Below are 27,313 nucleotides of genomic sequence, written 5' to 3'. Positions count from 1 at the left end.
CATGTTTTTCTCTATATCAAATCAAATACCCTGACAGGATAGACGAAAAATAGATTAGGAGTAATTGCCATCAATCAATCTACAGAAAAGGAAGTCAAGGTTAAATAGTGCACATTTTAAAGCCCAAGTACGGAAAATAAATCGTTATTATACATACAGGGCGGCGAAAAAGTCTGGCAACAGGGTAATTTCTCGACAATCGCTAAAACGATTTTTATAGATTTTGGTGGGTAAGGGTCTTGTAATGCGGCCGATATTATAGTGGTAATTACATTGTTGTCAAGTCTTCCATTTTCCTGGAAATCTAATGAATTTTGTTATTTCAAATAGAAATATTTTTTAAGTTTTGAAGTTCTTAAGAAATGCTCATTATTTTTCATGTTATATTCCCTATACCTAAATGCCATAATTTCGGACTTATTGCCACATTTATTAAAAAAAATTTAAACAAATATTAAAAACAAATTGTTTTCGGCTTGGATAGACATAATTTTAGCTTCTTTGGATTATTGGAAACAAAAAAATTCTTTTGTAATTTTCCTCTAAAGTTAATCGTTCAGAGTTATAAACAATTTAAAACTGAAAAAAATCGAAAAATTACGATTTTCTAGGTTCAAAACACAAGTAAGATATATTATTTTTGAAACAACGAAGTACCTAAATTCAAGCTCAATCCTCCTTCTACCAGCTTCCTCTAAGAATTTTTGGCACGTTTTATAAATGTGCTTACAAAATGTTCTATAAATGTGTTTTACAAAATGTTGTTTTTTTTATTATTATTAATGAAGCGCATAATATGAGAGGACGGGCGGCATTAACGACTAAAGAACAATATTTTAAAATTAAATAAGTCCAAATTACTTATCGGTAGTTAATAAAACAAGGTTTGAACTTGAATTTAGACGCAACGTAGTTCCAAAAATAATATTTTTTTACTTGTGTTTTTGAACCTAGTAAATCGTCATTTTTCGATTTTTTTATTCAGTTTTAAATTGTTTATAACTCGGAAACGATAAATTTAAGAGAAAAATTAACAAAAAACCTTTTTTCCTAATGATCCAGCGAACCTAAAATAATGTCTACCCGAGCCGAAAAAAATTGATTTTTATAATTTGTTTAAAAGTTTTATTTGTTATAAATGTAGCAATAACTCCGAAATTATGGAATTTAGGTATAGGCAATTTCACATGAAAAATAATCAGTATTTCTTAAGGACTTCAAAAGGCAAGAAGTATACAGGGTGTTCCATTTGAAATAAGAAAGTTTATTAGATTTCCAGAAAAACGGAATATCTGACAACAATGTAATTACCACTATCATATCGGCCACATTAGAAGCCCCTATCCACCAAAATCTATAAAAAGCGTTCTAGAGGTTTCCGAGAAATTACCGTGTTGCCAGACTTTTTTGCAACCCTGTATACGGGGTTTAAAACGGCCTATGCCACATCCTGTCACCTAACATATATTTCTATGCTGGACGTCCTCTTCCTTCAAATCTTGATGTTCCATGGCTTCTCTTATATTTTCATTCCAGGATAGCCTTGGTTGTCCCCTCTTTCTCTTACCAGGGGGTTTCTATTTTATAATATTTTTGGCCAACGCTGTTTATCCATGCTAAGCACTTGACCAAACCATTTCAAGCTCTTCCGCTCTATTCTGTCCAATTCAGTGTCTTGGGCGTGCATTCGTCTTCGGATTTTCTCGTTACGAACTCTCTCCTGCCTCAAATTCTCCAGCACTTCGACGCAAGTAGTCCATTTCTTCTGCGTTGGTTCGTATTCTGGACTCTGCTGTTGACGTCCGTACCTCACTCCCGTACATCAGGACTGACTCTACGAAGGCCTTTCCTATTCGCATTTACCTTTCTTTCGTGATATTTTTATCCCACCAAATGGAATTTAAGCATCCTATTACTTTTCTTCTTTGCTCTATTCTTCTTTGAATTTCTGTTTTTCCCAGAGCTTCTTTAGTTATATTACCCAGGTGTTTAAACTCATCCAGCTGCTTTACAGTAGTATCGTCTTTTATCAAGATTTCAAAGTTAGCATCGGAGTTCACGACCAGATATTCTGTTTATGTGACATAAACGCTTAAACCCCATTTTATTGTATGCTGCTAAATCGTTATCATCAACTAGCTATTTGTGTTCACTCCCGGAAATAGGTCATCTCTAAATTTTTTCTGCCTTATAAGGCGGATATTGGGGAAGGCCGAATTGGGCTGTAGCACCATAGTAGAGAGAGAAAGTTGTAATCCCGTTTTTCCTTATGCTCTTTAAATCATCAGTTTATCTAGTACGTGGTAGTCCTTGTGATTTGTTATAATATGATAATGACCTGTGATAATCCACCTGTGATTTGTTTTATGCCCAGCCTTATTTAGGTTTGATACTTCGTTTATGATGACATATTGTTTTATATTTTGACTTTCTTTAAACCTTCATTTCTAGTTCTATCTCACAATAGTCGCAGAATCAATTTATTCAATACAATAACAATTTTACTCAACACCCTATCTCTTTTTCTCAATAAAGGTAAGAGCTTATAAAATCATATTCAATTTTTCCTGTTCCTAGATAATAATATATATCTATCAGGATAGATTAACTTGTCTATATCTTTTTATACATAATAATATAGTGTCGTGGTTTGTCCAAATGTGTGTTTATAATATTTATTTTAAACTTCTCTCTACTTGGAATTATTTTTTTTTTGACAAATAAATATGAAATCTCAGGGCTCTTTTACTAATTAAAACAAAACGTGGCTTCAAAGTACTTTTTGCTAGTTGCTAGTGAGGAAAGGAATAGACAAGAGGAAAATAAATTTACAGCAAAATTATGAAATTACAAAGCTAATGATATATTTTAAAATCAATCAATATTAAAAGTGAAAAATATCAAATAAACATATACCAGATCAGAATACCATGATCAGAATAATAAGAAGATCAAACATCCATCAAATCATATATCCAACATTATCAACAAATATTAATTAAACTTGTATTAAAATGAAAAATTTGTTAATTTTAGTGATTTAAGATAAATTATAATTTACTTTAATTCTCAATAAAAAACCAACAAAAAATAAAAACTCTAATTTAACTAGGTGGTCGTGATTGATAGTCTCTGTTTACTAAAATGAAAAAACTAACCTTTTGTCCCCAAAATTGCTGACTTCACCTTACTCTCCTTTGATTGTGACTTTTCTGCCTTGCTCGTACTTAGCAGTTTCTCCAAATACTCCTGCTAACTCCTCTGCTCCAAAGCTTAACTACGTGAACAACTCCTCTCCAAACACAAAGATATCTCAACTATACATATGTTTATTACTTACAGCATTTCAGTTATTTCTTCTATCTGCTACCACAGTTGTAACTCTTTCCACAAACACAAATACAACTTTTCACAACATATACTTTTTATAAAACTTGGCTACTTACCACTCGTCATCTCAACAAAACTGTAGTGTTCTCGCCCCGTATTCAAATCACAATGACCTTTCTTCCCGTAGCAAAGCTCCATCCATCGAAACAAATTTTACTGTCCTCTCAAAAAACCCAACTTTCTACTATCAAAAATCCGTAAGTCATTCTTAGTAAAGACAAAATTAAACATTTTCAATTTCTAAGGAAAAAAGGGTCATTACCTACTTTTTATCTGATTTTAGTCTTTTTTCGTGGTACTCAGTACAGTAGAAAGTTTCACGTTAAATTCTGTTTACAAAATTTACAAATACTAGCCGGTAGAAAAACCAATATATTGTTTCTTTTTTCTGGGAATATCTTTAACCGAATAAGATTCACTAGTTCCGAAAAACACTTTCTATATTTTAAGGCTTAATAGTACAATATACAGGGTATTGCGGTTTCTATTTAGGCAACTTTTCTTCTAATCTCCCTCTTCAAAGCTTCTAGTGTGTCTTCGTGTCCATCACTACTTTTCTCCACTCACTTCGGTCCTCAGTCTTTTCTTTTCAGTTTCGAATTCCCATAACTCTTAAGTCGTCTTCGATTTGCTGTTTCCATCTTGCTTTTGGTCTGCCTCGTGCTCTTGTCTCAGGGGGTATCCAGTTAGTAATAACTTTAATGGGATCATCTTCACTTTTTCTACTTATATAACCATACCATCTTATTCTTTGTGATTAATTATTTATATGGGAAATAAGCCACAATTAAAATGAAAAAAATAATTTTATTTTAATAAAATAATTTTTTTCATTTTAATTGTGGCTTATTTCCCATATAAATAATTAATCATAAAAATACCACAAGGAAATAGCTTCAGAACAACATTATTCTTTGTGCTTTTGCTTCTTTCACTAGGTTTTCTCCTTCCATTCATTGTTCTATTTCGTGGTTCAACCAGGGTCTTCTTTCGTTTTCATTTGGTACTTTTGGTCCCAGAATGTTGCGCATTATTTTTCTTTCAAATACTTTCAGCTGTTCTTCTTTTTTAACGTTAGGGTGTTGGTTTCTATGGCATTCCTTACTACTGGCCTTATGGTAGTCTTATATATTTGCACCTTTGTATTTCTGCTTAACTTTTTATCTTTTATTATTTTTTTTTTGTGGTTAGCTCTATTTCTTGCTTGTAGCTTTTGTTTCAGGTCTATCCTTTCATTATCTTTACTAATCATCGTTTCCAAGTATTTGAATGTATCTACTTTCTCAAATCTGTAATTATCTATTATCATTTGTGTTAGTCTTCTTTTCTTGGATCTGCTTGCGTTCATGTACTTTGTTTCTTTCATATTTATGTCCAGTCCTCTTCTTTTTGTCCCATTTTCTATTTCAGAGAACGCCTTAATTAATGATAATTTATATTCAGTTGACAAGGCGTCCCCTTTTCTGACTCCGTTTTAAACCCTAATCTTTTCTGGTGCCCTTTGACCTAAATCTATTACTGCCGGTGCCCCTTTCATTGTCATTATTCTTAACTGTATTATTTTGCCTGGTATTTTTATGTGTGTTAGATCTTCTATTTGTTCTCCTCTGTTCAGTTTATTGAAGGCCTGTTTAAAATCCACGAAAAGCATATGCAATTCCATGTTGTGTTCCTATGCCCCTTCCATTCTTTGTCTTATTATGTGAATAGCGTCTATCGTTGACTTCTCTTTTCTAAATCCATATTGGTAATTTTCTATGATTTTTTCGGTATGCTCTGCTAGTTTGTTTTTTATTACTCCCGTCATGACCTTGTATGTCACATTAGCAAGGTGATTCCTCTATAATTTTTGCATATTTTTTGGTCTCCATTTTTGGGTATTGTTATAATTATTCCCGTTTTCCAGTCTTCTGGCATTCTTTCCTCTTTCCAAATCGTTACAATTAATTCATGTATTTTTCTAGTTAGAGCTTCTCCACCGTATTTGATGAGTTCTCCGTTTATGTTGTCATAACCCGCTGCTTTTCTGTTCTTGATCTTCTTGATACTTTCTGCTACTTCTTCGTATATAGGCTTCTTGTATTCCTCCATGTCCTGTCTTTTCCTTATTATGTCTCCTTCCGGTGTCGTCTCACCTGTTACTTTATATAATTTTTCGAAATGTGTTTTCCGAATGTTTTCTTCTATGGCTACCATCGGTTTTGGTTTTTTCCTAATTTTAAGTAATTATATAGTGGTTTAGAATTATTTCTGATATTTTCTCTTTCGATGTCCATAATTATTTCTTCTAATTCTCTTTTCTTTTTATAATAAAACATTTTTATAGTAACTTTTATTTTTTAAATCAGTGTGGAGGAACGCTTAAATATTCCATAAACATTATTTTTGTACTAATATCAGTTTACATTAATTTATCCTCCACATCAATATGTACTTTGTTGACTACACACTTTCTTATTTCAATTAGTTTTATCAGTCATCATTTTGTTGGATCTCAAATAACTACTTATAGGAATGTAATATAAACTACAGTGGAACCTCGATAACTCGGATTAATCGGACCGCGGCCGATCCGGTTTATCGAAAATCCGGGTTAGCCGGAGAGCATGGTAAAAATTAATAAAATACGGTATACTTATAGATAAAGTCCCTTATAAGCAAAATAATATGAAATATATATGCACAGTTACCTATGGTTGTATAGAGTTTAGTATAGACAATATAGAGTATTATTAATTTCTAGGTAAAAAAACTCAGTCAGTTTGGTTGTGTCAATAATTTCATCTGGTCTGCTTATGTAATTTAAGAACAGTGACTCTTTCGCTGTTTAAAAGTCCATTGTTTAAAAAACAATTTTTTAAAAGACAGTTGAAAATAAATAAAGGAATAACAGGTGCCTGTTGTTTGCGATAATGAATGTCGCTCTGCCGCCGCCGTGTGCATGAGTCATTTTTACTATCATATAGTTCAAATTACACAGATACCCATTATCTCTCAAATATTATATTATGATTGAAGGGAAGTTTTATCAATGAAATTCGATATTTTTAAGACATTCCAGAAGCGGCTGCAGATAAAATGTTTTAACATAATACATATATTATTATGTTAATTGTTTAAATGTCTGTCCGATGAAAATCGGTCCGGGTTAGCCGGACTTCCGGGTTATCGGGGGCCGACTTATCGAGGTTCCACATCGAGGTACCAAATATAAGATTTTGGAAAAAATCTACTTATTTTTCCTGTCCTTGATGCATCTTAGCATATTGGACATATTATCCTCCTCTATAACTATTAAAATAAAAATAATATCTTTCATTTTCTAAATTCTAGGCATGTATGGTTGTTTTGCCTATCTTTAACTTATTTGCACCCTAATGATAATAAGCTTTATCGCCAACCGACACTAAAGTCATTCATTATTGTGCTCATTTGTCATTTGCGGCAGTAAAGTAACACTTTATTGTACGGAAAGAAGAATTTGACTTTACCTGCCGCGGTTAATCGAGATTGAATGTAAGTGGTCGATGACTCGATTATTTATTTGAGTTAACTTACAATTTATTTACTCTAACTATTAAAAATATTTTACTACATTTACGACATTTTTAATTAAATTTATGTCAAAAAGTGAAATTCTTTAGTATTTTGTAATTTATATTCATATAAAATAAATCAAAACTTTACCGATTTAGTAATTATTCAATATTTATAACTATCGATTAAAAATCGAAAGCGGTCATCATGCAAAAGTGATCTGTTATCACCATAGAGGTATATATTAACATAGAGTGAGCCTAACCTCCGCGCTTCCTGACGACAAGATGTCTTGGACTGGTTTGCGGTATCTCTTTCTAGCACATTGTATCGAGAAACTAAGATGACATTAAGTGTGAGTATAGGCTCGGAAGGGGAGGACTACTGTCGCAGCTTTACTATGTGTAAGAGTGAAACAGCACTGAGCCAAATAAAAAAGATGGTGTCGTCACTTCTCTCTGAATGGAACTCCGTCTATGATAATATATAAGTCTATGGTCATCACTGTCATGTTTGTATGAAGTCTAGAATTTAAAAAATTCTTAAATTGTAAATTATTGTAAGTATTAAAATCAATATCAAAATTGTTGTCGATAAAATTTTGTAAGCACCACGTCAGTAAAGACTCTTTATCGTCTCTTATTCGCCTCGCTCGCTATGCTCGCTCTGCTTATAATATCAGACTCGCTCGATAAAGAGTAACTTTACTGACTTGGTACATAAATAACTATTAAATAACTTTACTTTTAAACCTTAGGTACATTATTCATGGTAGCCTAATATTGAATACTTTAATCCCAACAAACTGATGTTTGTTCTTATCATTGAATTTTACTACAAATAACTTTTTAAGGACACCGCACACATCTTATGGAAAACATAATGTCACTCAAATTCAATAAAACTTACATGAAGGTTTGTCTCAAGTTAACGGTCATTTTCTATCATTGTGTCAACTCTTAATTATGATTAATTACGGCTCAAATTGCAATTAAAGTTTATCAAAATCATATTTTCGAAGTTCATAAAAGTGTCAGTTACAATCACTAGTAGGTACTCTAGGTGCTATTCAAAACAGCTTAAGCCCAACGGGACCTAAGCGGATTAGTGAAACTATTATCATTGTTTACAAGATAAGAGGTTTATAGCCGGAGAAGATTGATGGAGTACCGATAAATTTGGTATTTTAAAATATGTTTTCTCTCTCTAACTTACGTACGTACCTACTTGATTTCAGATTTATTTATATCAATTTCTGCTCTTAGTATGGAAAATTTAGAGTTGGCGCAATGGTATTAAATTATCGTTAAATTGAGACGAATCCATTCATGTACAGTCGGAAAAATGAAAGAATACCCATGAACGAACATATAAAACACGCTGTATTTTCCTGTCGCCGTGTCACAAAGAAAATTGTCCAGTGCAAGTACAATAAATTATTACATGTACTTGCGCTGGCCAATTTTTTGTGTGACACGGTGACAGGAAAATACAGCGTGTTTTATATGTTCGTTCATGGGTATTCTTTCATTTTTCCTACTGTAAGTCTTATTGAATTTGAGTGACATTCTATTTTCCATAAGATGTGTACGGTGTCCTTTAGTGGGTAGTGTAACTATAAATCAATTCACATAACCCTAAGTTCCCTTGTCTTTCTAGTTCTGTCATCAGTCGGAAATGCTTTTACACCTTTACTTTAGTTGACGTTCACCTTTCTCATTGTGCACACATAGAATTTTACTCAACAACCCATGTGTTTATAGGACATATAATGCCTTAGGGCAGATCCTTAGGGATTTCATCCATCCTTTTGATTTAATATTTAACATATTGTCTTCACTAATATATTGTCTTCACATTGTCTAATATTTTCTTCACTAATATAATTATGGCCTATACTTATTTTAGGCAAGAACAGTGACGATGCTCTATTTAGAGAGCGAAAACGTTCTGTTGTATTTGTAGTTCTTTTTAGAGTTTTTTTAAATAAATAAACCTTTCATAAAGAAAAATTTTTCATACATTTTTTTTGTAAGTAATGGTATACAGCCAGGTACAGGAAATTCTTCCTTGTGGATTTTTATTGGTTAATTTTTTATATAAATGTTGGCATATTTGAAGTTACTAGATAGCAAATTAAAAACTGTGTTTTTTTATTGTGTGGTAAGAAGTTTGTACAATTCAAAAATAACTAGTTACATAATATGTTTTAGGTACGCTTTTTAATGAAAGTTCACGCCTTTGTCAGACATAACGCTCCAAAGATGTTACATAATTCTAACGACAAAACAACATTGCTTTCATTCTCCAGATTTATATATTTCTTGTATATACCAACAATAATTTACAGAGACCAGTATCCCAGGTAAGTAAGAACATTTTTGTCTAATTTTTTTTATAAACTACTTTCCTTAACTGCCTATGATCAGGACGTTATAGGACATCAAAAAGCTGTGCCTCTGGTTCAGCCAACCTGTCTAACTATAAGGTAGAAGGCAAATAAACTACCTTAGAACTTTAGTGTTTCACCCAAAGTTGGACATTGGGGTGCTTAACAAACCCTCAAAATTTGAGACCGAATGATAGTATCAAAATGTATTAAATAAAGATAAAAAAATAATTAACATAGTCAAAATTCCTAATGCCAAATTTTTAAAATTTTGTAGTTTATAGAATAACTTTAAAAATGTTGTCCGTAGAAACAATATTTTTATATATTCGAAAAGATAATATTTTAACACGAATTTTCAAATAAAAAAATTTAGCCTGGGCTCATTTGGGACAAAGTTAGCCATATGTTTTTTTTTAATTCACAGCTAATTTGTTTATAATAATTAAGGAATCTCATTAATGCCATTTTAAAGAATGGGATTTGTATTTTTTCTTAAAAAATTTGCATAAACATTATACCTTCACAGCATCCTCTACGATTTTTCAAAAATGTAGTGCAAACGATTACTAGGGGGAATCTACAAATCCAGCGAGTTAAAATACCGAAAAAGCAATTTCAAACGAATATAATTTGCTGTATCTCCGGATCAACTCAATGGATTTTGATCTTTCTTTTTTTAATTGGTATGTAACTTTTACATACATTACAAATATGCAGTTTGTTTATAAATTTATTAATTAATAAACAATCTAATTTGTTTAAACAATTCTTGAAAAAATATTTTTTTTACAAAAATCTATTTTTTTAATCATAGTATCATTAATGATCACAGAAACAGTTAAAGTACACTTTAATAAATAAATGATTTTTATTATATAACTATTTATTGAAGATAATTTATTTATTAAAGTATACCTTAACTTTTTCTAAGATTAATAGGGATAGTATGATTAAAATCATGGATTTTTGAGAAAAAATTATTTTTTCAAAAATTGTTTAAACAAATTAGACTGTTTATTAATTAATAAATGTCTAGACAAATTGCATACTTGTAATGTACAGAAAAATTACATACAAATTAAGAAAATAACGATCAAAATATATTCAGTAGATCCCGAGATATAGGAAATGATAAGCAAGCAAGCAAGCAATTTGATTCAACCCGACCTGTGGGAGATGTCCACCCTATGGAAAAAGTACATTCGGGTGTAACAATTCATTGGGGCGAGGTGTTTTGACCCGAGTAAAAAACAGGGATCACCCCACCTCGCTCCAATACCCCAGGCTATCCCTTTCCCCCCCATAGCACGCTGATGCGCGATGGGGACACAACTATCGTAGCCAAATGCTCTTCACAATGGAATCCTGGGTAATAAGATTCCATGTGGTACCCTAATCGAATGCAAAAAACTAGGCCAGCGTGAAGCGCTCTATGCCTTTATCTTCTTAATTACTTATCCGCGGAACTAAAATTGCTTGCGTGGGCCCCAAGTCATTGCACCAAGCCCCATTGAGCTCAGTCCAATGGCTTTGAACTCAAGAATTTTATGATTTTTTTGTTTTTGTGATTTTTTTGGTGGCTTACCCCTTTTTTAAATTTTTTTTATATCTGACTTACCTTAAAGGTGATCGTGGTATTGGACCTACGTGTGTTACGTTTTCTTCGGCACTTGTTTTCGAACTACGAACCGTTCACTGTTTACAATATTTTATTTATTTATCCCACTTTACAATATTTGTTGTTTTGGACGTTTTTGCTTCCACCGGTGGAAAGCGTCGTACCTTAGCATCTCTCGCAGTATTGGGCTTGGATGGTGCTCCAGTTCTGCAAATTTTACCCTGGCCTTGTCTTTCATCATCTCCGTGACTCTTACTTGCTGTAGTTCTCTGAAGAGGAATCGTTCGGCTACGTATTTTGGGACTTTGGCTGCTTCTCTTAGGCTGTTGTTGTGGACTGCCTGTATCTTCTTTTTTGTTGTATTACACACGTGTCCCCATGCGAGAGATGCGTACGTTAGTATCGGAAATATTATGCTATTTATGAGCCTTATTTTAGTCTTCAGTCTTAGTTTACTTCTCTTTCCTGTTAGTTTTCCTAGTGTTGCTCTTGCCATGTTGGTTTTTTGGACCGTGGCTTCTACGTGTTTCTTGAAGGTTAATCCTTTGTCCATGATGACTCCTAGATATTTGGCTTCGTCTTTCCACTCGATGGGGGTGTTCTGCACCGTCAGTTGTTCCTCTGGCTGTTTTCTTCCTTTCTTATATAGTACCGCTTGCGTTTTCTCGGAGTTGGTGGCTATCTTCCACTTTATACTCCATTCTTCTATGTCTTCTAACGCTGTTTGCAGGTTGGTCATGGTCATTGCTATGTCTACGTTTCTATGTTTGGCCGCTGTCGCTGTGTCGTCTGCGTAGAGGCTCATAATGGTACCCGGAGTTCTAGGTACGTCTGCGGTATATATTGTGTACAATAGGGGTCACAGGACCGCTCCCTGCGGTATCCCAGCTTCCGGGCTCTCGAGCTCGGACAGGACTTGTCCTATCCGAACTCTGAAGCTCCGGTCGCCCAAGTACGAAGAGATCAGCCTCGTCATCGCCCCGCTGTACCCATAGCCTCGCATTTTATATATGAGCCCCTTATCCCATACTCTGTCGAAAGCTTTGCTTACGTCCAGGAATGCTGCTCCAGTGTACTGCTTGTCGTTGAAACCAGCTGCTATGTACTTAGTTAGTCTGAATACTTGTAGCTCACTGGAGTGCTTGCTCTGAATCCAAATTGACCTTCTGGGATTATCTCTAGTCTGTTTGTTTCCGCTTGCAGTCTTCTGAGGATGATTCTGTCCACTATTTTGCTGATCACTGGGAGTAAGCTGATTGGCCTGTAGTTCTGCGGGAACGTGTGGTTTTTGCCAGGTTTTGGGATCATGATGACATGGGACTCTTTCCATTTGTTTGGGAATCTTTTGTATCTTAATATCGCATTCACTATGTTTGTAACATACACTATAGCTCTTCTGGGAAGGTATTTTAGGGCTCTATTTGATATTTCGTCTAGACCAGGCGCTTTTCTCGGTGAACTCTTTCTTATCTGTTCGTTTATTTCTTTCGGTGATGTTGGGGGGATGATGTCTTCTGGATCCTCTGGTCTTTCTTCTTGCTCTTCGACTTCTTCTAAGAAGTCGTCGTCCTTGTCTTCATGAAAGTTTAGCCTGCATTCACTTTCGAGTGTGCACCTCATCGCCTCAGCTTTTCTTCTATGGAGTATACCATGTCGTTTGCTCCATGTAATGGGGGGATGGGTTTTCTGTCGCTTCTTAGCATTTTCTGGAGCTTCCAGACGTTTTTCATGTTTGAGTCTGATTCTTCCATCTCTTGTACGAAGTTGTCCCATTTTTGGCTGCGGTGTAGTTGAAGAGCCGTCTTCACCTCTCTGATTAATGTATTTGCCCAGGTTTTATCTACTCTGTTTCTCGTTCTTCTGGCTATTTGCCTCGCTCTGTTCTTTTCCCTTATAAGATCTTTTACTTCTTGTGGTATGTCTTTGAACCTTCCCGTATGGATCTCGACTTCTTCTACCGTTGTGCTGTTTCAGATTGCTTCTTGAATGATGTTTTATAGCTCTAGGACTTTTTCTTCTATCTGTTCTGGATCATTTATGGTTGGCACTATATTTATTCCTTCACTAACTAATCTTTTATAATTTGTCCAATTTATTTTCTTTTTAATTCTCTTCGGTTGGTTTGTTTCTTCCCATGTTCCTAGTTCTAGTAGAATGGGGTTGTGGTCTGTGTTTCCTTCGTCTAGTGTGGTTAGGTCTGCTTGAAGTCCTAGGTTCTTAGCAACAACGATGTCTATATGTGTGGGGAGTCCATTTCCTGGGAAGTGTGTTGGATCTTCTGGGCCCATTGCCACTGTATCTTCGTTATTTTCTATGTAGTTGTTTAGTAGTATTCCATTTCGGTTCGTAGCTCTATCATTCCAGTTGGGGATCTCGCATTTAGGTCTCCTATTATTATTGTTGATTCGGCGATGTTTAGGAACGCGTCGAGGTCTGCATCCATTAATGGGTCTTGCGGTCTTACGTAGGCTGATGTTATTCTGACTGCGCCTTGCCTCATTTTCACTTCTATTGTTGTTGCCTCCATGTTTACTAGTAGTGGAGTCGCGAAACTTGTGTGTTTGATTCCCTTCTTGACTAGGATGGCTGTTCCTCCTGATCTTCTTGTGTGGTCGTTCCTATAAACATCGTATCCAGGAAACTTTAGGTTGAAGTTGTTGGTAAGCTTGGTTTCCTGTATGGCTACGATGTCCATCTAGTATCTGTTGGCGAGTTCGTCTAGAATGTTCTGGTTTGGTGTTATGCCGCCCGGATTCCAGGAGCCTATCCTCAAGTATCCCCTGTCTGTCAGCATTACTTCTGTGCCTCCCTGGTGCCCAATATCACTTCTTTGACTACCTTAGTAACAATACTGGTGACCATTCTGACTAGGTAGTCTTCGTCTGGGATCGCTGTGTTGTTCTGCGTGGCCTGGGCGTAGGAAGCCCCGGTTGCTTGTCGTCGTCTTTGCTGTGGTTGTTGTTGTGGCCTCTTTGGTGGTGTATAGGAAATGATAGTAGTTTTAAGTTGCTTTTTATAGTTTTTGAACTCGTGCATTTGTCGGCTCCCAGCTCCCCCTTCTCTTACCACGACTGGTCACCAATTAAACTACATTTTTAAAAATTCGTGTAAAATACCAGCTTCTCTAATATGTAAAATGACTTTTTTTACAGACAATATTTTTAAAGTTATTCTAAATGTTTTTAAACTACAAAATTTCACAAAGGGTACCCCCCGTTAAGATAGGCAAAATGCCCTCACTCCCAGAATTCAATATATTTATTTTTTTACGTTCTATGCAATTAAAAAACGAGAAAACGCGGATTTTTAGGTCGCCACCCCCTTACCCCTCCCCCCACAGCCAAAAAGGTAGATTTTTAGATTTAATTTTTTTTAGTTGGGTTGCAATTGATTTAAAATTTTTAAAAAATTCACACATGTATCTGAGACTTTTACAAAATATGTCCATTTTTTATAGACCCCTAGGTCGAGTGTACATAACCTCAAAATTTTTTTTAACTTTTTTAAAGCTTATAACTTTTTCTTGGAGGGGGCTGCAGGTCCAATTTTTTTTGAATTTTGTGTATTCCGAATGTGAAAAATCCGAAAAACTCTTTTTTTTTTAGGGGGTTTTTGGGGATTTTCTCCATTTTATAGACTGCAACATAGATCAACTCACGGTTTTGTTAATAGATTATGTAGAATTTGAAATAACTGAGTATTTTAGGACTATCAAAAATTGGGCAAAACACCCCAAGCCCCCCAAAAACCATGTTTTTTTAAGTTATATAAGGGTTTTTGTTGGCTTAATGATATTTTTTGAGGTCGATACAGCCTAAAAATTTTGAATTTTTTTCATTTTTTTACTTTATATGTGCCCCACCCCCTCCCCCTGTCCCCACAAAAACGACAATTCTTCTATTTTTTTTATTTGGTTAAGTTGCAATTAATTTAAACATTTTATGAGGCTTCTAAAAAACATATCTATTTTTTATAGACCCGTAGGTCAAGTGTACACATAACCTCAAAATTCCTTTTTTATTTTTTTAAAACGTATTTTTGACTTCGATCGATACTTGTTTTATCGATATTTTTTAGAACGTCCAATGAATTGTACATCTCTCTCGCGGCCGACCGCCTCAATACGTGCTTAGCGCTCATTTTTAATTATTAAAATTAATAGTTAGTAATAAAATAATGACAAAAATTTCTTCAGGCTCTTGTAAGGGGTGCTTTAAACTTTGATTTGGTCACTTTCTGACTTTCCTAATAATAATTTTTAATCGAGTTATTAAGCCTTGAAAATGGCCATTTTCGCCTTTTTCAAATTTTAAATCGCGTGTAACTCGATTTAAACAACAGTCAATTTTAGAGCAAGATCACGAGAGACCTTTTTTGTTCAGGTTGATCCAGATAATCTAAAACAGATTTGTCCGAAGTGAAAAAATTGATTTTTTGAATTCGTTTAAAAAATTGTTTAAACAATTTTCCGACCGCGGTACAGGTGAATTTGTTTAAAGGACCTGTTTTTGAGTAAGTTTGTGCAAAAAAACGAATCGGAATAATTTACCTAACGGGGACAAGCATACGTCGTGGACTATTTGCATTATGAGCCAAATGTAGATGGTTTGGAAAACATTAAACGATAGATATCTATGTCTTGTATATATCTTGTAGATGCGAGTTGCGCAATCGACAACATAACCATAGGCTGTTCTGTTGTTCGCATGTAGCTGCCGTAGTATAATATTTATGGCATGAAAGATATTCTACAAAAATCATCATGCCAGCAGAATATCTTGCAAATCTGTTTGACAATACAGATGTTACACCTGTAATAGACGAAGACAGCGATGAAGACTTTAGAACTGTTAAGTGTAATACCAACGAATATAACTCTCCGAATACTCTATGAATATACCTATACGGAGCTATATATTCTTTGGTAATACTTTCCTCATTCTTTTTATGGTGTTTTATGTGGCAGTAAACGTGAAGCAAAGTGTCATTATAGGCAGAGATACATATAGGTTATGTAGATGGTACAAGAAGATGTTTGAATAATTAGAATATGTATAATGTATGGTAATATTAGGGTACCTACTAAATACAAACTAATGAACAAAGGACAAAATGTTTTGATTCACAAAACTACAAGAAGTATGATATATTAAAATGTACTTTTTGTAATTTATAATTTAATAATTATTAACTATTCTAAATGGGAAATAAGCCACAATTTAACTAAAAAATGATTTTATTAAGGTTTCGACTTCCACCACGTTGTAAAAATACAAAATATTTATAAATTAAACAAAAAAAAAAACAAAAATCTTATCTTAAAAATATCTAATAATTTAATTTAATCTGACTTATTTATATAGATCGCCCCGAACCCTTTTTTCAGTGCGTCACAGATTATCGAATTCTCTCTAACGCATTACAGATGGAAAATAAAATCATTTTTTAGTTAAATTGTAGCTTATTTCCCATTTAGAATAGTTAATTACAAAAATGCCACAAAGAAATAGCTTTAGAACAACATTATCGATTTAATTGCAAGCCAACTTAAAAAAATAAAATCGAAAAATTTACGTTTTTGGCTGTGGGGAGGGGTAATAGGGGAAGTGGGCTAAAATTGCGGTGAGTCATAATTTTTTAATCACATAGAACGTAAAAAAATAAAAAAAAAATATTCAGGCTGTATCGACCTCAAAAAATATGATTAGACCCGCAAAACCCTTACAAAACTAAACTAAATAAACAAAATAAAAAAATGACGTTTTTGTGGGGGCAGGGGGAGGGGTTGGTGGGCTAAAAATGCGATGAGTCTTATTTTTTAATCACAAAGTAGAAAAATGAAAGAAATTCAAAATTTTTAGGCTGTATCGATCTCAAAAAATATCATTAAGCCAACAAAAACCCTTATATAACTTAAAAAAAAATATTGTTTTTGGGGGGCTTGGGGTATTTTGACCAATTTTTGATAGTCGTAAAATACTCAGTTATTTCAAATTCTACATAATCTATTAACAAAACCTTGAGTTGATCTATGTTGCAGTCTATAAAATGGAGAAAATCCCCAAAAACTCCCTAAAAAAACAGTTTTCCGGATTTTTCAAGATGGCGCAGGTAACGGAAAAATCTGTAAAAAATTAGAGAGATAGCTTTTGATAAAGTTTACAAAATGCAAAAAAAATTGGACCTGCAACCCCCTCCAAGAAAAAGTTATAAGCTTTAAAAAAGTTAAAAAACAATTTGAGGTTATGTACACTCGACCTACGGGTCCATAAAAAATGGACATGTTTTGTAAAAGTCTCAGATACATGTGCGAATTTTTTGAAATTTTTAAATCAATTGCAACCCAACTAAAAAAAATTAAATCTAAAAATCTATTTTTTTGGCTGTGGGGGGAGGGGTAGGGGGGTGGCGAACTAAAAATCCGCGTTATCTATTTTTTAATTGCATAAAACGTAAAAAAAATAAATATATTGAATTCTGGGAGTGAGGGCATTTTGCCTATCTTAACGGGGGGTACCCTTTGGCATTAGGATATTTGACTATAATCTTTTTTTTATAATCTTTTTTTTCTATAATCTTTTTTTTTATTTTATAATCTTTTTATCGTTTTTTAGTACATTTTGATAGTATCAGTTTTCTACTTTCATTTGGCAAACTCAGAATTGCTCTATCTTTATTATTTTCTCTCTTATATTATTGCAAAATAAAGGTCTCTGGGATAAACAATTAGAATAACTCTTAAACTAATTAATGGATCGGTCTCAAATTTTGAGGGTTTGTTAAGTACCCCAATACCCAACTTTTGGTGAAACATTAAAGTTCTAGGGTAGTTTTTGTAAAAGTTATTAACAAATAAGGATTTTCACTTATTGTGCAGTTTGCGTAGCAACAAATTAACTTTTTAACTTTCCAAAATCGGCGTTTTGAAGGTTTTTCAATGTTCTAAAAAATTAAATTTTGTAATTTTATGTCAACTATGTAGCTTTTGAATGGGGTGCAAAAAATCGAAAAAATCGCGACTTTTGCACTAGATTGTTAATAATTAAAAAACGGACGCGAACTCTAGGCAGGAAACAGGTAGATTTTCATCCTATAGGTATACAATAATTAAAAAAGTAGTCAGCTACCTGGATCTTTAAGTGTCCCGAACATGGTCTATTTCTAGCTAATTACTCTGGTCTGTGTCTGTGTCTGTGTAGTGTATTGTTGTTTTTTCTTCCATGTCGACTTGTCCCCTCCCCCTCGGGGAAAACCGTGCCTTCTATGTAAGATTGCGGAATAATTCCGACCCACGTTGAGTACCTTCCTTGTTTCTGTTAAAATCGACATTTTTTATTTTCTAGAGGTTTTGGCCACAACTTAGCATGCTGGCCAGTCGTCTTGATGAGGTAGAAGAATGTGTAGTATTGACCGTTCCAAACGAGGTTAATCGGTGCTGCTTACTTCAACCAACATCTTATAAATGTTAATTTAAACTTTTAATCTTATTCAAACACATCTTGAATTATCTCTTTAATGATTCACTGAGAAGACAATTTTACAAATATGTTAATACTCCAGAGAAATAAGCTAGAAATAGACTATGTTCGGGACACTCAAAGATCCAGGTAGCTGACTAAGTTTTTAGTTATTGTAGACCTATAGGAAGAAAACATACCTGTTTCCTGCCTAGAGTTCGCGTCCGTTTTTTAATTATTAACAATTTAGTGCAAAAATCGCGATTTTTTCGATTTTTTGCACCCCATTGAAAAGCTAAATAGTTGATATAAAATTACAATATTTAATTTTTTAGAACATTGAAAAAAACCTTCAAAATGCCGACTTTTGAAAGTTAATAAGTTAATTTGTTGCTACTCAAACTGAGAAATAAGTGAAACTCGTTATTTGTTAATAACTTCCTTAGTTACTAAAACTTCCTTAGAGCTTAAGTGTTTCACCCAAAGTTGGGTATTGGGGTACTTAACAATCGCTCAAAATTTGAGACCGATCCATCAAAGACCTTTATTTTGCAATAACATGAGACAGAAAATTATGAAGATATTCAAAATTATGAAGTATTCTGCGTATGACAAATGAAAGTAGAAAACTGATGCTACCAAATTGTACTTAAAAAAGAAAAAAAAAAATAAAAATACGGTCAAAAATTATAATGCCAAATTTTTGAAATTTTGTAGTTTATAAATATTTAGAATAAATTTAAAAATATTGTCCGTAGAAAAAATGCTTCTATATATTATAAAAGCTAGTATTTTACACGAATTTTTAAAAATGTAGTTCAATTGGTAAAAATGTAGTCGTGGTAAGTGAAGGGGGAGCTAGGAGCCGACAAATGCACGAGTTCAAAAACTAAAAAAGGCAACTTAAAACTATTATATGTCATTTTCTATATCTCGGGATCTACTGAATATATTTGATCGTTCTGTTTTTATTGTATATCACAAATATGCAATTTGTCTAGACATTTATTAATTGATAAATATTCTAATTTGTTTAAAAAAAAATTGAAAAAATAATTTTTCCCAAAAACCCATGATTTTAATCACACTACCATTATTAATCATAGAAAAGTTAAGGTTTACTTTAATAAATAAATTATCTTCAATAAATAATAATCCAATAAAAATATTTTTTTTATTAAAGTGTACTTTAACTTTTTCTATGATCGTTAATAATACTATGATTAAAAAATAGATTTTTGTAAAACAAATATTTTTTCAAGAATTGTTTAAACAAATTAGACTGTTTACTAATTAATAAATTTACAAACAAATTGCATATTTGTAATGCACATAGAAATTACATACAAATTAAAAAATAAGAAAGATCAAAATCCATTGAGTTGATCCGGAGATACAAAAAATTGTATTGGTTTGAAATTGCTTTTTCGGTATTTTGACTCGGTGGATTTAGAGGTTCCCCCTAGTAATCGTTTGAACTAAATTTTTAATCGTAGAGGGTGTAGAGGGTGAAGGTACAATGTTTGTGCAAATTTAAAAAAAATATATATACAAATCCCATTCTTTAAAATGGCTTTAATGAGATTCGGTAATTATTATAAACAAATTAGCTGTGAATAAAAAAAACACATGGCTAACTTTGTCCCAAATGAACCCAGGCTAAATTTTTTTATTTGAAAATTCGTGTTAAAATATTTTCGAATATATAAAAAGATTGTTTCTACGGACAACATTTTTAAAGTTATTCTAAATGTTTATAAACTACAAAATTTCAAAAATTTGGCAATAGGATTCTATACTACTTAATTTTTTATCTTTTTTTAATACAATTTGATATTATCACTCTTCTACTTTTATTTGGCATACTCAGAATTGTCGTATCTTCATTATTTTCTGTCTTATGTTATTGCAAAATAAAGATCTCTGGGAAAAACAAATAGAATAACTCTTAAACTAATTAATGGATCGGTCTCAAATTTTGAGGTTTTGTTAAGTACCCCAATACCCAACTTTGGGTGAAACACTAAAGTTCTAAGGTTGTTTTAGTAAAAGTTATTAACAAATAACAAATTTTCACTTATTCGCAGTTTGCTTAGCAGCAAATTAACTGTTTAACTTTCAAAAATCGGAATTTTGAAGGTTTTTCAATGTTCTAAAAAACTAAATTTTGTAATTTTATGTCAACTATTTAGCTTTTGAATTGTTAATAATTAAAAATACGGACACGAACTCTAGGTAGGAAACAGGTAGATTTTGTTCCTTTAGGTCTACAATAACTAAAAAAGTGGTCAGCTACCTGGATCTTTGAGTGTCCCGAGAAAATCCTTATTTCTCTGGACTATAAGCGAAACACGAAAAAACAGATATAATTTTTGAAATTCTTTTGAATAGCTTTTGAAAACTTATAAATAATTATTATAATAGTTAATACTTTTTTATTTCATTTTAGGCTAAAGAAGATAAGATGGGGTTTTGTGTTTTTCCGGTTATTCGAAATAGCTAATATAATAATTTTTTTGGCGTATTGGTACGAATACGTCATTACTCCATATTTCAAAGAATCTTGTTTAAAAACATGGAGCGCGTTGGAGGTGTTTCTACTTTTTATTGAATTCTGCATACCTGCTTATGTTATTATATGGTTGATGTTCTTTACTGTACTACACTCCATCCAAAATGCTGTGGGTGAACTTCTTAGATTTGGAGATCGACTGTTTTACGCTGATTGGTGGAACTGTACAAATGTTCAACAGTATTACAAGAAATGGAATATGGTAAGTCATTTGAAGATAACATTAATATTCGAAAACATTTTAAAAGTTTATATTATCGATGGCTCCCTAATTATATTAGAAAAGAAAGATTAACGATTAATATTAATAACCATATCTGTATCTGTACAGTAGGGAGAGGACATTTGGCAATTTCCGCGATTGCTGCAGTTACCAGCCAAAAAGATCACCAGATACTAAGATTTTTAGGCTTGCTGCCTTCCTAACTAGCAGGTCAGCTATGCGGTTGCCTTTATTTCCATTGTGTCCTTTAACCCAACTCAGGATGATATTGTTACCATCCGAAGCTTGGGCTATTGAATCATGACACTCCATTACTAGCCCTGATATGAGACGTGGTCTATTCAGGGTTAGTAGCGCTTTTCTGCTGTCTGTGTAGATTATTATTGCTTTACCGGCTATACCTTTCCGGGTTATCTCTTTTGCGGCTATGGAGATACCAGCCAGTTCAGTCTGAACTACGCTGGAATTTTTGTCCATACCCCATTTTATACTAAGGTTCAGTGATCTGGAGTATATCTCGCATCCTGAGCCTTCTTCCATTTTGGAGTCATCGGTGGATGCAATATGCGTTTGACACGTTTGACTCCCTATGTTATCTTGTTTCGATTTTGTAGGGTTTGTCGAAGACAAACGTAGGTTTAATTGAGTCGCCTCCATGGCCTGCCTGTATCAGGGGTATTGCATCCAGCTCACCCCGTCAGAAACGACATCTCAATGGACCGTGATAGTGTGACGTCAAAACGTCAAAATTTTTCCAAACAGGTTGTGTCTAGGTATATGCTAACGTGTACGCCAATAAAAAAGTTAGGTAGAATTAAACGTCATAACAAATATTTTTCTATCAAACAAACACTATACATATCAAAATAGCGTATATCAAAATATACAGTCACTGCCCACGCTAAATAGTCACTAGCTTGATGAAGTTTAACTTTTTTATTTGCGTACATTTTAGCGTGTACGTAGACACAACCTGTTTGGAAAACTTTTTTTGACGTTTTGACGTCACGACCATCACGGTCCCATTCCTACATCTAGATTTACCACGGTTATTAGACTTTATTACGGTTGTCTTGTCCGACGGTGGTGGGGAGACTTATATTTTTGACTTTACGTCACAAGAGTTTACATTCCCATATTTTTAAATGATTTTCGATCATTGAATGTGTGTTATTGCGTATATATGTGTATTATTTGTGTTATTATGAAATAATAAGACAAATAGTACACATTTTACCTTATACCGGGTGATGAATCGTAAAAAGGGCCATAGGAAACTCAATGTAAAATTCTAAATTGTTGAATTCCTGCTTCCCTAATTATTTTACATCAAAAGTCATGAAAGAATACTTGTAGAGAATTAAAATCTGTATTAAAATCAAAAGTTAAAATTGTTCTACGATTTAAATGCATTCCAAAATTTTGAAAAATACCTATGATACATTTGCCACAATAGGTATGCGTGTAAAAGTAAGGCCACACGTTACTATTTAACTGACAGTGCTCACACCATTGACTGAATAAAAAAATCTTTATTATTAATCCTTTCTCCGCAACTGAGGGTATCTTATCAACTGTATTGTTTTTAAACAATAGATGATAAAATAAAAATATTGACAGTTCAAAAATGTGAACATTATTTCATTGTGTGTGGCCTAAGTTTGGGCTGAAAACTAAAATGTATTACATTTTTACAAAATTTTGGAATATGTTTAATTACGTAGACCAATTTTAACAGTTATTTCCAATACAGATTTCAATCCTCTACAAATAGTTTCTAATGTCTTTTGATGTAAAATAATTATTAGGGAAGCTGGAACTCAACAGCTCAGAATTTTACATTGAGTTAATGCAAAATTTTGACGCATGTAAAAATTCTCAATGTGTTTTAATTGTATTCATTTTTTTCGAATCCTGAGAAAACTAATAAATATTTTTGAAAAATTTAAACTCAGAATGAAAGACTACGTTATTACCGAGGGCTGAAAGACCTTGAAAACTTCTATAATGTTTATTTTAATAAGTTACAGGGCTGAAAATAAAAGAGAAGTGTGATATTTAATTTCAAATATTTCATTCAATAGAATCTGCTTGTTTATTCTAAGGGGCTTTCCCCCGTCCGTAATAATGTAATCTTGCATCCTGCGTTTAAATTTTTCTAAAATACTTGGTTTTCTCGGGATTCGAAAAAAATCATATTACGATTCAAATGACAGTAAACTCTCGTGACGTAATCTCACCCTTAATGTTCATTGGTTAGTCGATTTAGGCAACCGTAGTAATGTCTAAGAACCGTGTAGATTTACAACCGCTGAGCGTCATCGCATCATTGTCATCAGCGACACCTCTTTGCAGTGGCGTACTGATAGATCAGCGGGCCCTGGTTCCAGTTGGGATGCGGGCCCCCGCCCAAAACATTCAATATAAATCATCATATGTCATAAAATATTTCATAAAAACTCAAACTAATTTATAGTCCATTTACCCACGGTTTTTGATGTAAATTTTAAAGAACTGCTCGGATTGAGATGAAATTTGGCATACACATAGCTAACATGTCAAACCAAAAAAGGGATACCTATTGTACCGATGTGCGATTCTGCCCTAGGGGTGTTTCATCCCTTCTCGGGTGAAAAACATACGTTCAAGATAAGTCCGAAATTTAATAAACTGACTAATTCTAAGCAACCTTAAGTTCTATAGAGTTTCGTCACTAAGTCAATACTTTTCGAGTTATTTGTGAGTGAATATGTTCATTTTTCAAAAAAAAACACGTTTTGAGAAGGAAGTGTCATAAGTTTTCGAAACGGACCCTCAGGGAATATAATTGGTGACCCCTGGTTTATATAATCTGTAAGTTTTACCGCTTCAAAGTGCTCAATTTTGAAAACAATTTGGTTTTAAATTAAAAAAAATAATACTTTTGAAAAAAATTGTGTTTTCAAAATAACTCAACTTCAAAAATCTCAACTAGTATAAAAAAATATACGTTTTGCTATTGTGAATATTTTGGACTTTTTGTTTTCCTGAAGACAAAAATTGGTTTTAAGATATGCCTGTTCAAATTTTGCATATACTCGTGATTATTGACTCGTTTAAGCCCATTTGACTACAGCCTTTTCAAAAATAAGTACTTTGAACCAACGAATCTTACATATCTTATAAACATTAAGTAAAGTAATTTGTGAAGCGGTAACGATTAATATCATTTCGGATGCTAATTAGAAGGTGATTTTCACGACTTTTTTACCAACCAAAAAAAAAAGATAAGTATCAAAATTATTTTGATCGAAATTTACTTACTTTTGATGTTAGAAACTTAAAAAACAACAATAGACTATTAAAACAGTGAATTAATATTAATCCTATCGTTCTTCATACTCACATGATTGATCACTTTACGCCAGCCGTTTTTATAAATAACGAAATTCAAAAATTTTCTACATCCAAAATTCCAGTCATAATTAAAAATCTTAATATCGGAAAACTAACACAGGTTTTAAAAAATGAACATTGGAATAAAATGTATATATGAACCAAATAGATTCTCAAATTGCATAATATTATACATTTATAAATAAGTTAAATAAATTCATACAAAATTCTAGGGAGATAAAACGCTTAAATAAAAAAATATCCAAAAAAACCTTGGATAACGGTAGGGCTGATATCTTTTATCAAACGACGAGATTTTCTTAAAAAGAAATTAGTGTCTCTATATAGTCTTTAGTTATCCTTACCACTACTGTCTATATTTAGAATTTAATTTCAATTTTTAAAAATCACCTACCTATATAAAATTACAGGCTGAATGATGACGGTTCTATAAACACCAGTATCGACCCTATTGTATTGGGATTATTGCTATAAAACTTGCAATACATATTTACAACTTTGTAGTTTACCTACATCTTATTCATGAATCGTGCTAATATACAAGTGTTTGAGTTATCACGCGTAGGCAGCCCTAACGGTTAGTCTTTATAAGTTGAAACATGGGCTTTAGATAGCAGGTAAAAGGTGTAGGGAACCTTACAACAGCATTCCCTGTATTTCAGTAAATTTTGTTTTCAAATTTTTTGAGGAATAGTTATTCTTCGTTTTTACCTACACAATTACCTACACAAAAATTAAAATCTATTAAGCAGTTACATTTATTATGTGTGTACTTGTGTAGTTCAAAATGTCCCCATCAAATTAGAAACAAAAGAAGAAAAAAGCGCATTAAAGAGGCCCCCTGCGGGGCCCGGGCCCTGGTTCCGCGGAACCCGCGGAGTCATACTCAGTACGCCACTGCCTCTTTGATATATAATATGTCTTAAGAGTTAATGAAAATGAGTAACTCCATTGCAGCAGTTGAGGCGAGCCATCTGCTAGATAGGGTTTAGTTTATTGACAGCTATTGCCTGTAGTACTTTTGGTACCCAAGCAATAGCTCCGTTAGTTAGCACTGGCCTAATGATAGTAGGTTAGATCCAGGCGACCACCCTGAGCGAAAGGCCCCAACTGCAATGCGTCCGACCGTTCGCCGATCCTGTTCACAGGCAATCATAATGCTCTTTTAGCTCTACTATCTAAGTGAGAGTTCCATGTTAACTTCCTGTCAAGGGTAATATTTTCAAGGGGTATCAAGGTATTTCACCTGTTCAGAGAAGTTTAGACTGCAGTTTAGAATCTTTGGGGGGTATTAATCCCGTAATAATTCTTTTCTGGTGAAGAGTTCTATACAATGTTTCTATTAGTCTGAGTGCAACTTGTAATCTCTCACATAGTGTGTTCTCAAATTACCGTTTAAAAAGACAGTTATGTCGTCTGCATAGGCTATTGTGTAGAAACCGTTCATGCTGATTTGGGCAACCAGGGTATCCAAAACTATGTTCCATAGGAGTTGTGAGAACACCCCCGAAACGTCTTCTATATTTATGCTTATTTCTTTATTGAAGAGCATACTAAATATTTATTTGCTCACGGTCAGGGGGACATTCCTGACATTGAACTGTTGTTCAATCACAAATAAGTTAGAAAACAGAGCCCTGCAATATTATGGCCATGAACAAAGAATGCCAAAGCATAAGTGGCCGAAAAGAATAGTGGACTGGGACCCACCGGGAAGAAGATGGAGAGGAATTCGCGAGCTCAAGCGAGGGTGCTGCCGCTTATTTGGAACTAGAGGAATTGGGATGAAAATATAAACCAATCATCCGTTAACCTATGTGTGGACGTCGTTTGAAAGCTTGTCGGATGTGTTCATTTAATAAGTAATTTATTTATATTAATGAATTACATCAATAACAATATTAATTATAGAAAAATACGATATCCCAATTACATCGGCCATTTTCATGCAACTGCACTGCCACCTATAGTCGATTGAGTTCGCGAATACTGAAATGAGATGAAAAACTAACAAAGAAAATCCTTTGATATAAATATAGAGACCCCAGGGATGGCGATTGCGAGAATAGGGTGCTGTGGAAGACAAAAACGGCCATCTCATAATTAGAAAACGCCAAAGAAAAATAAGCATATTTTTGACATATATCTATAAAAAATTCAATAATTTTTATCGGTACGTGTAAGAGAAAATTAAAATAAATTGACCTGTTAGAGCATTTTTCATAGGAGTTGAAGACTAAGTACCAAATTATTAATAGTTTTTGACACTTTCGCCATTGAAGAACTAAACTGTCGCCATTTTGAAATTCTGCGGCATAATCGCATACAAGCCTATTATAGAAACATGTTGAGCCTATTATATTTTTATAGAAAAATGTTGAGTACTATACACTAGAATAGAACAGAAAATATGTGGTTTCAATAAATGCTCATTCTTTGAATTTTTGTGCATATGTATTTCAAAATTTTTTACGAGAATCTATCTTACGCATATGTATTTCGAAATTTTTTACTTAATATAATATGTATGCACATATTTGATCAAAATTGATCGCATATAAATCCGCTCCCTAATTATTACTTTTTTCTTACTTTTTTTCGGGTCCTATATTCGAATGTAGGTACTCGAAATAAGTACCCGAGAAATTCCGGTAATTGTACTTTGAGTATTGTACTCTGAGTACTTTTTTTGAGCAATGTACTCGGTACTCTGTACTCGTTACTCAAA

The 27,313-nt window shown here is 33.3% G+C and overlaps 1 protein-coding gene across 1 annotated transcript in view; it reads left to right on the top strand.

The window, feature by feature from the left end:
* Positions 1-27,313, top strand: part of LOC126881300 (sterol O-acyltransferase 1-like) — a 146,895-nt gene that overhangs the window by 100,348 nt on the left and 19,234 nt on the right. The window contains exons 6-7 of the mRNA XM_050645502.1: positions 9,141-9,292; positions 20,844-21,168. Coding sequence (XP_050501459.1) covers positions 9,141-9,292; positions 20,844-21,168 — 477 coding nt within the window. The remainder of the gene's footprint in view (positions 1-9,140; positions 9,293-20,843; positions 21,169-27,313) is intronic.

The sequence above is a fragment of the Diabrotica virgifera genome, chromosome 3 (assembly GCF_917563875.1).
Source record: "Diabrotica virgifera virgifera chromosome 3, PGI_DIABVI_V3a".
NCBI classification, from domain to species: domain Eukaryota; kingdom Metazoa; phylum Arthropoda; class Insecta; order Coleoptera; family Chrysomelidae; genus Diabrotica; species Diabrotica virgifera.
The sequence above is the reverse complement of the archived record's forward strand: the minus strand, read 5'-3'. Positions and strand labels throughout refer to the sequence as shown.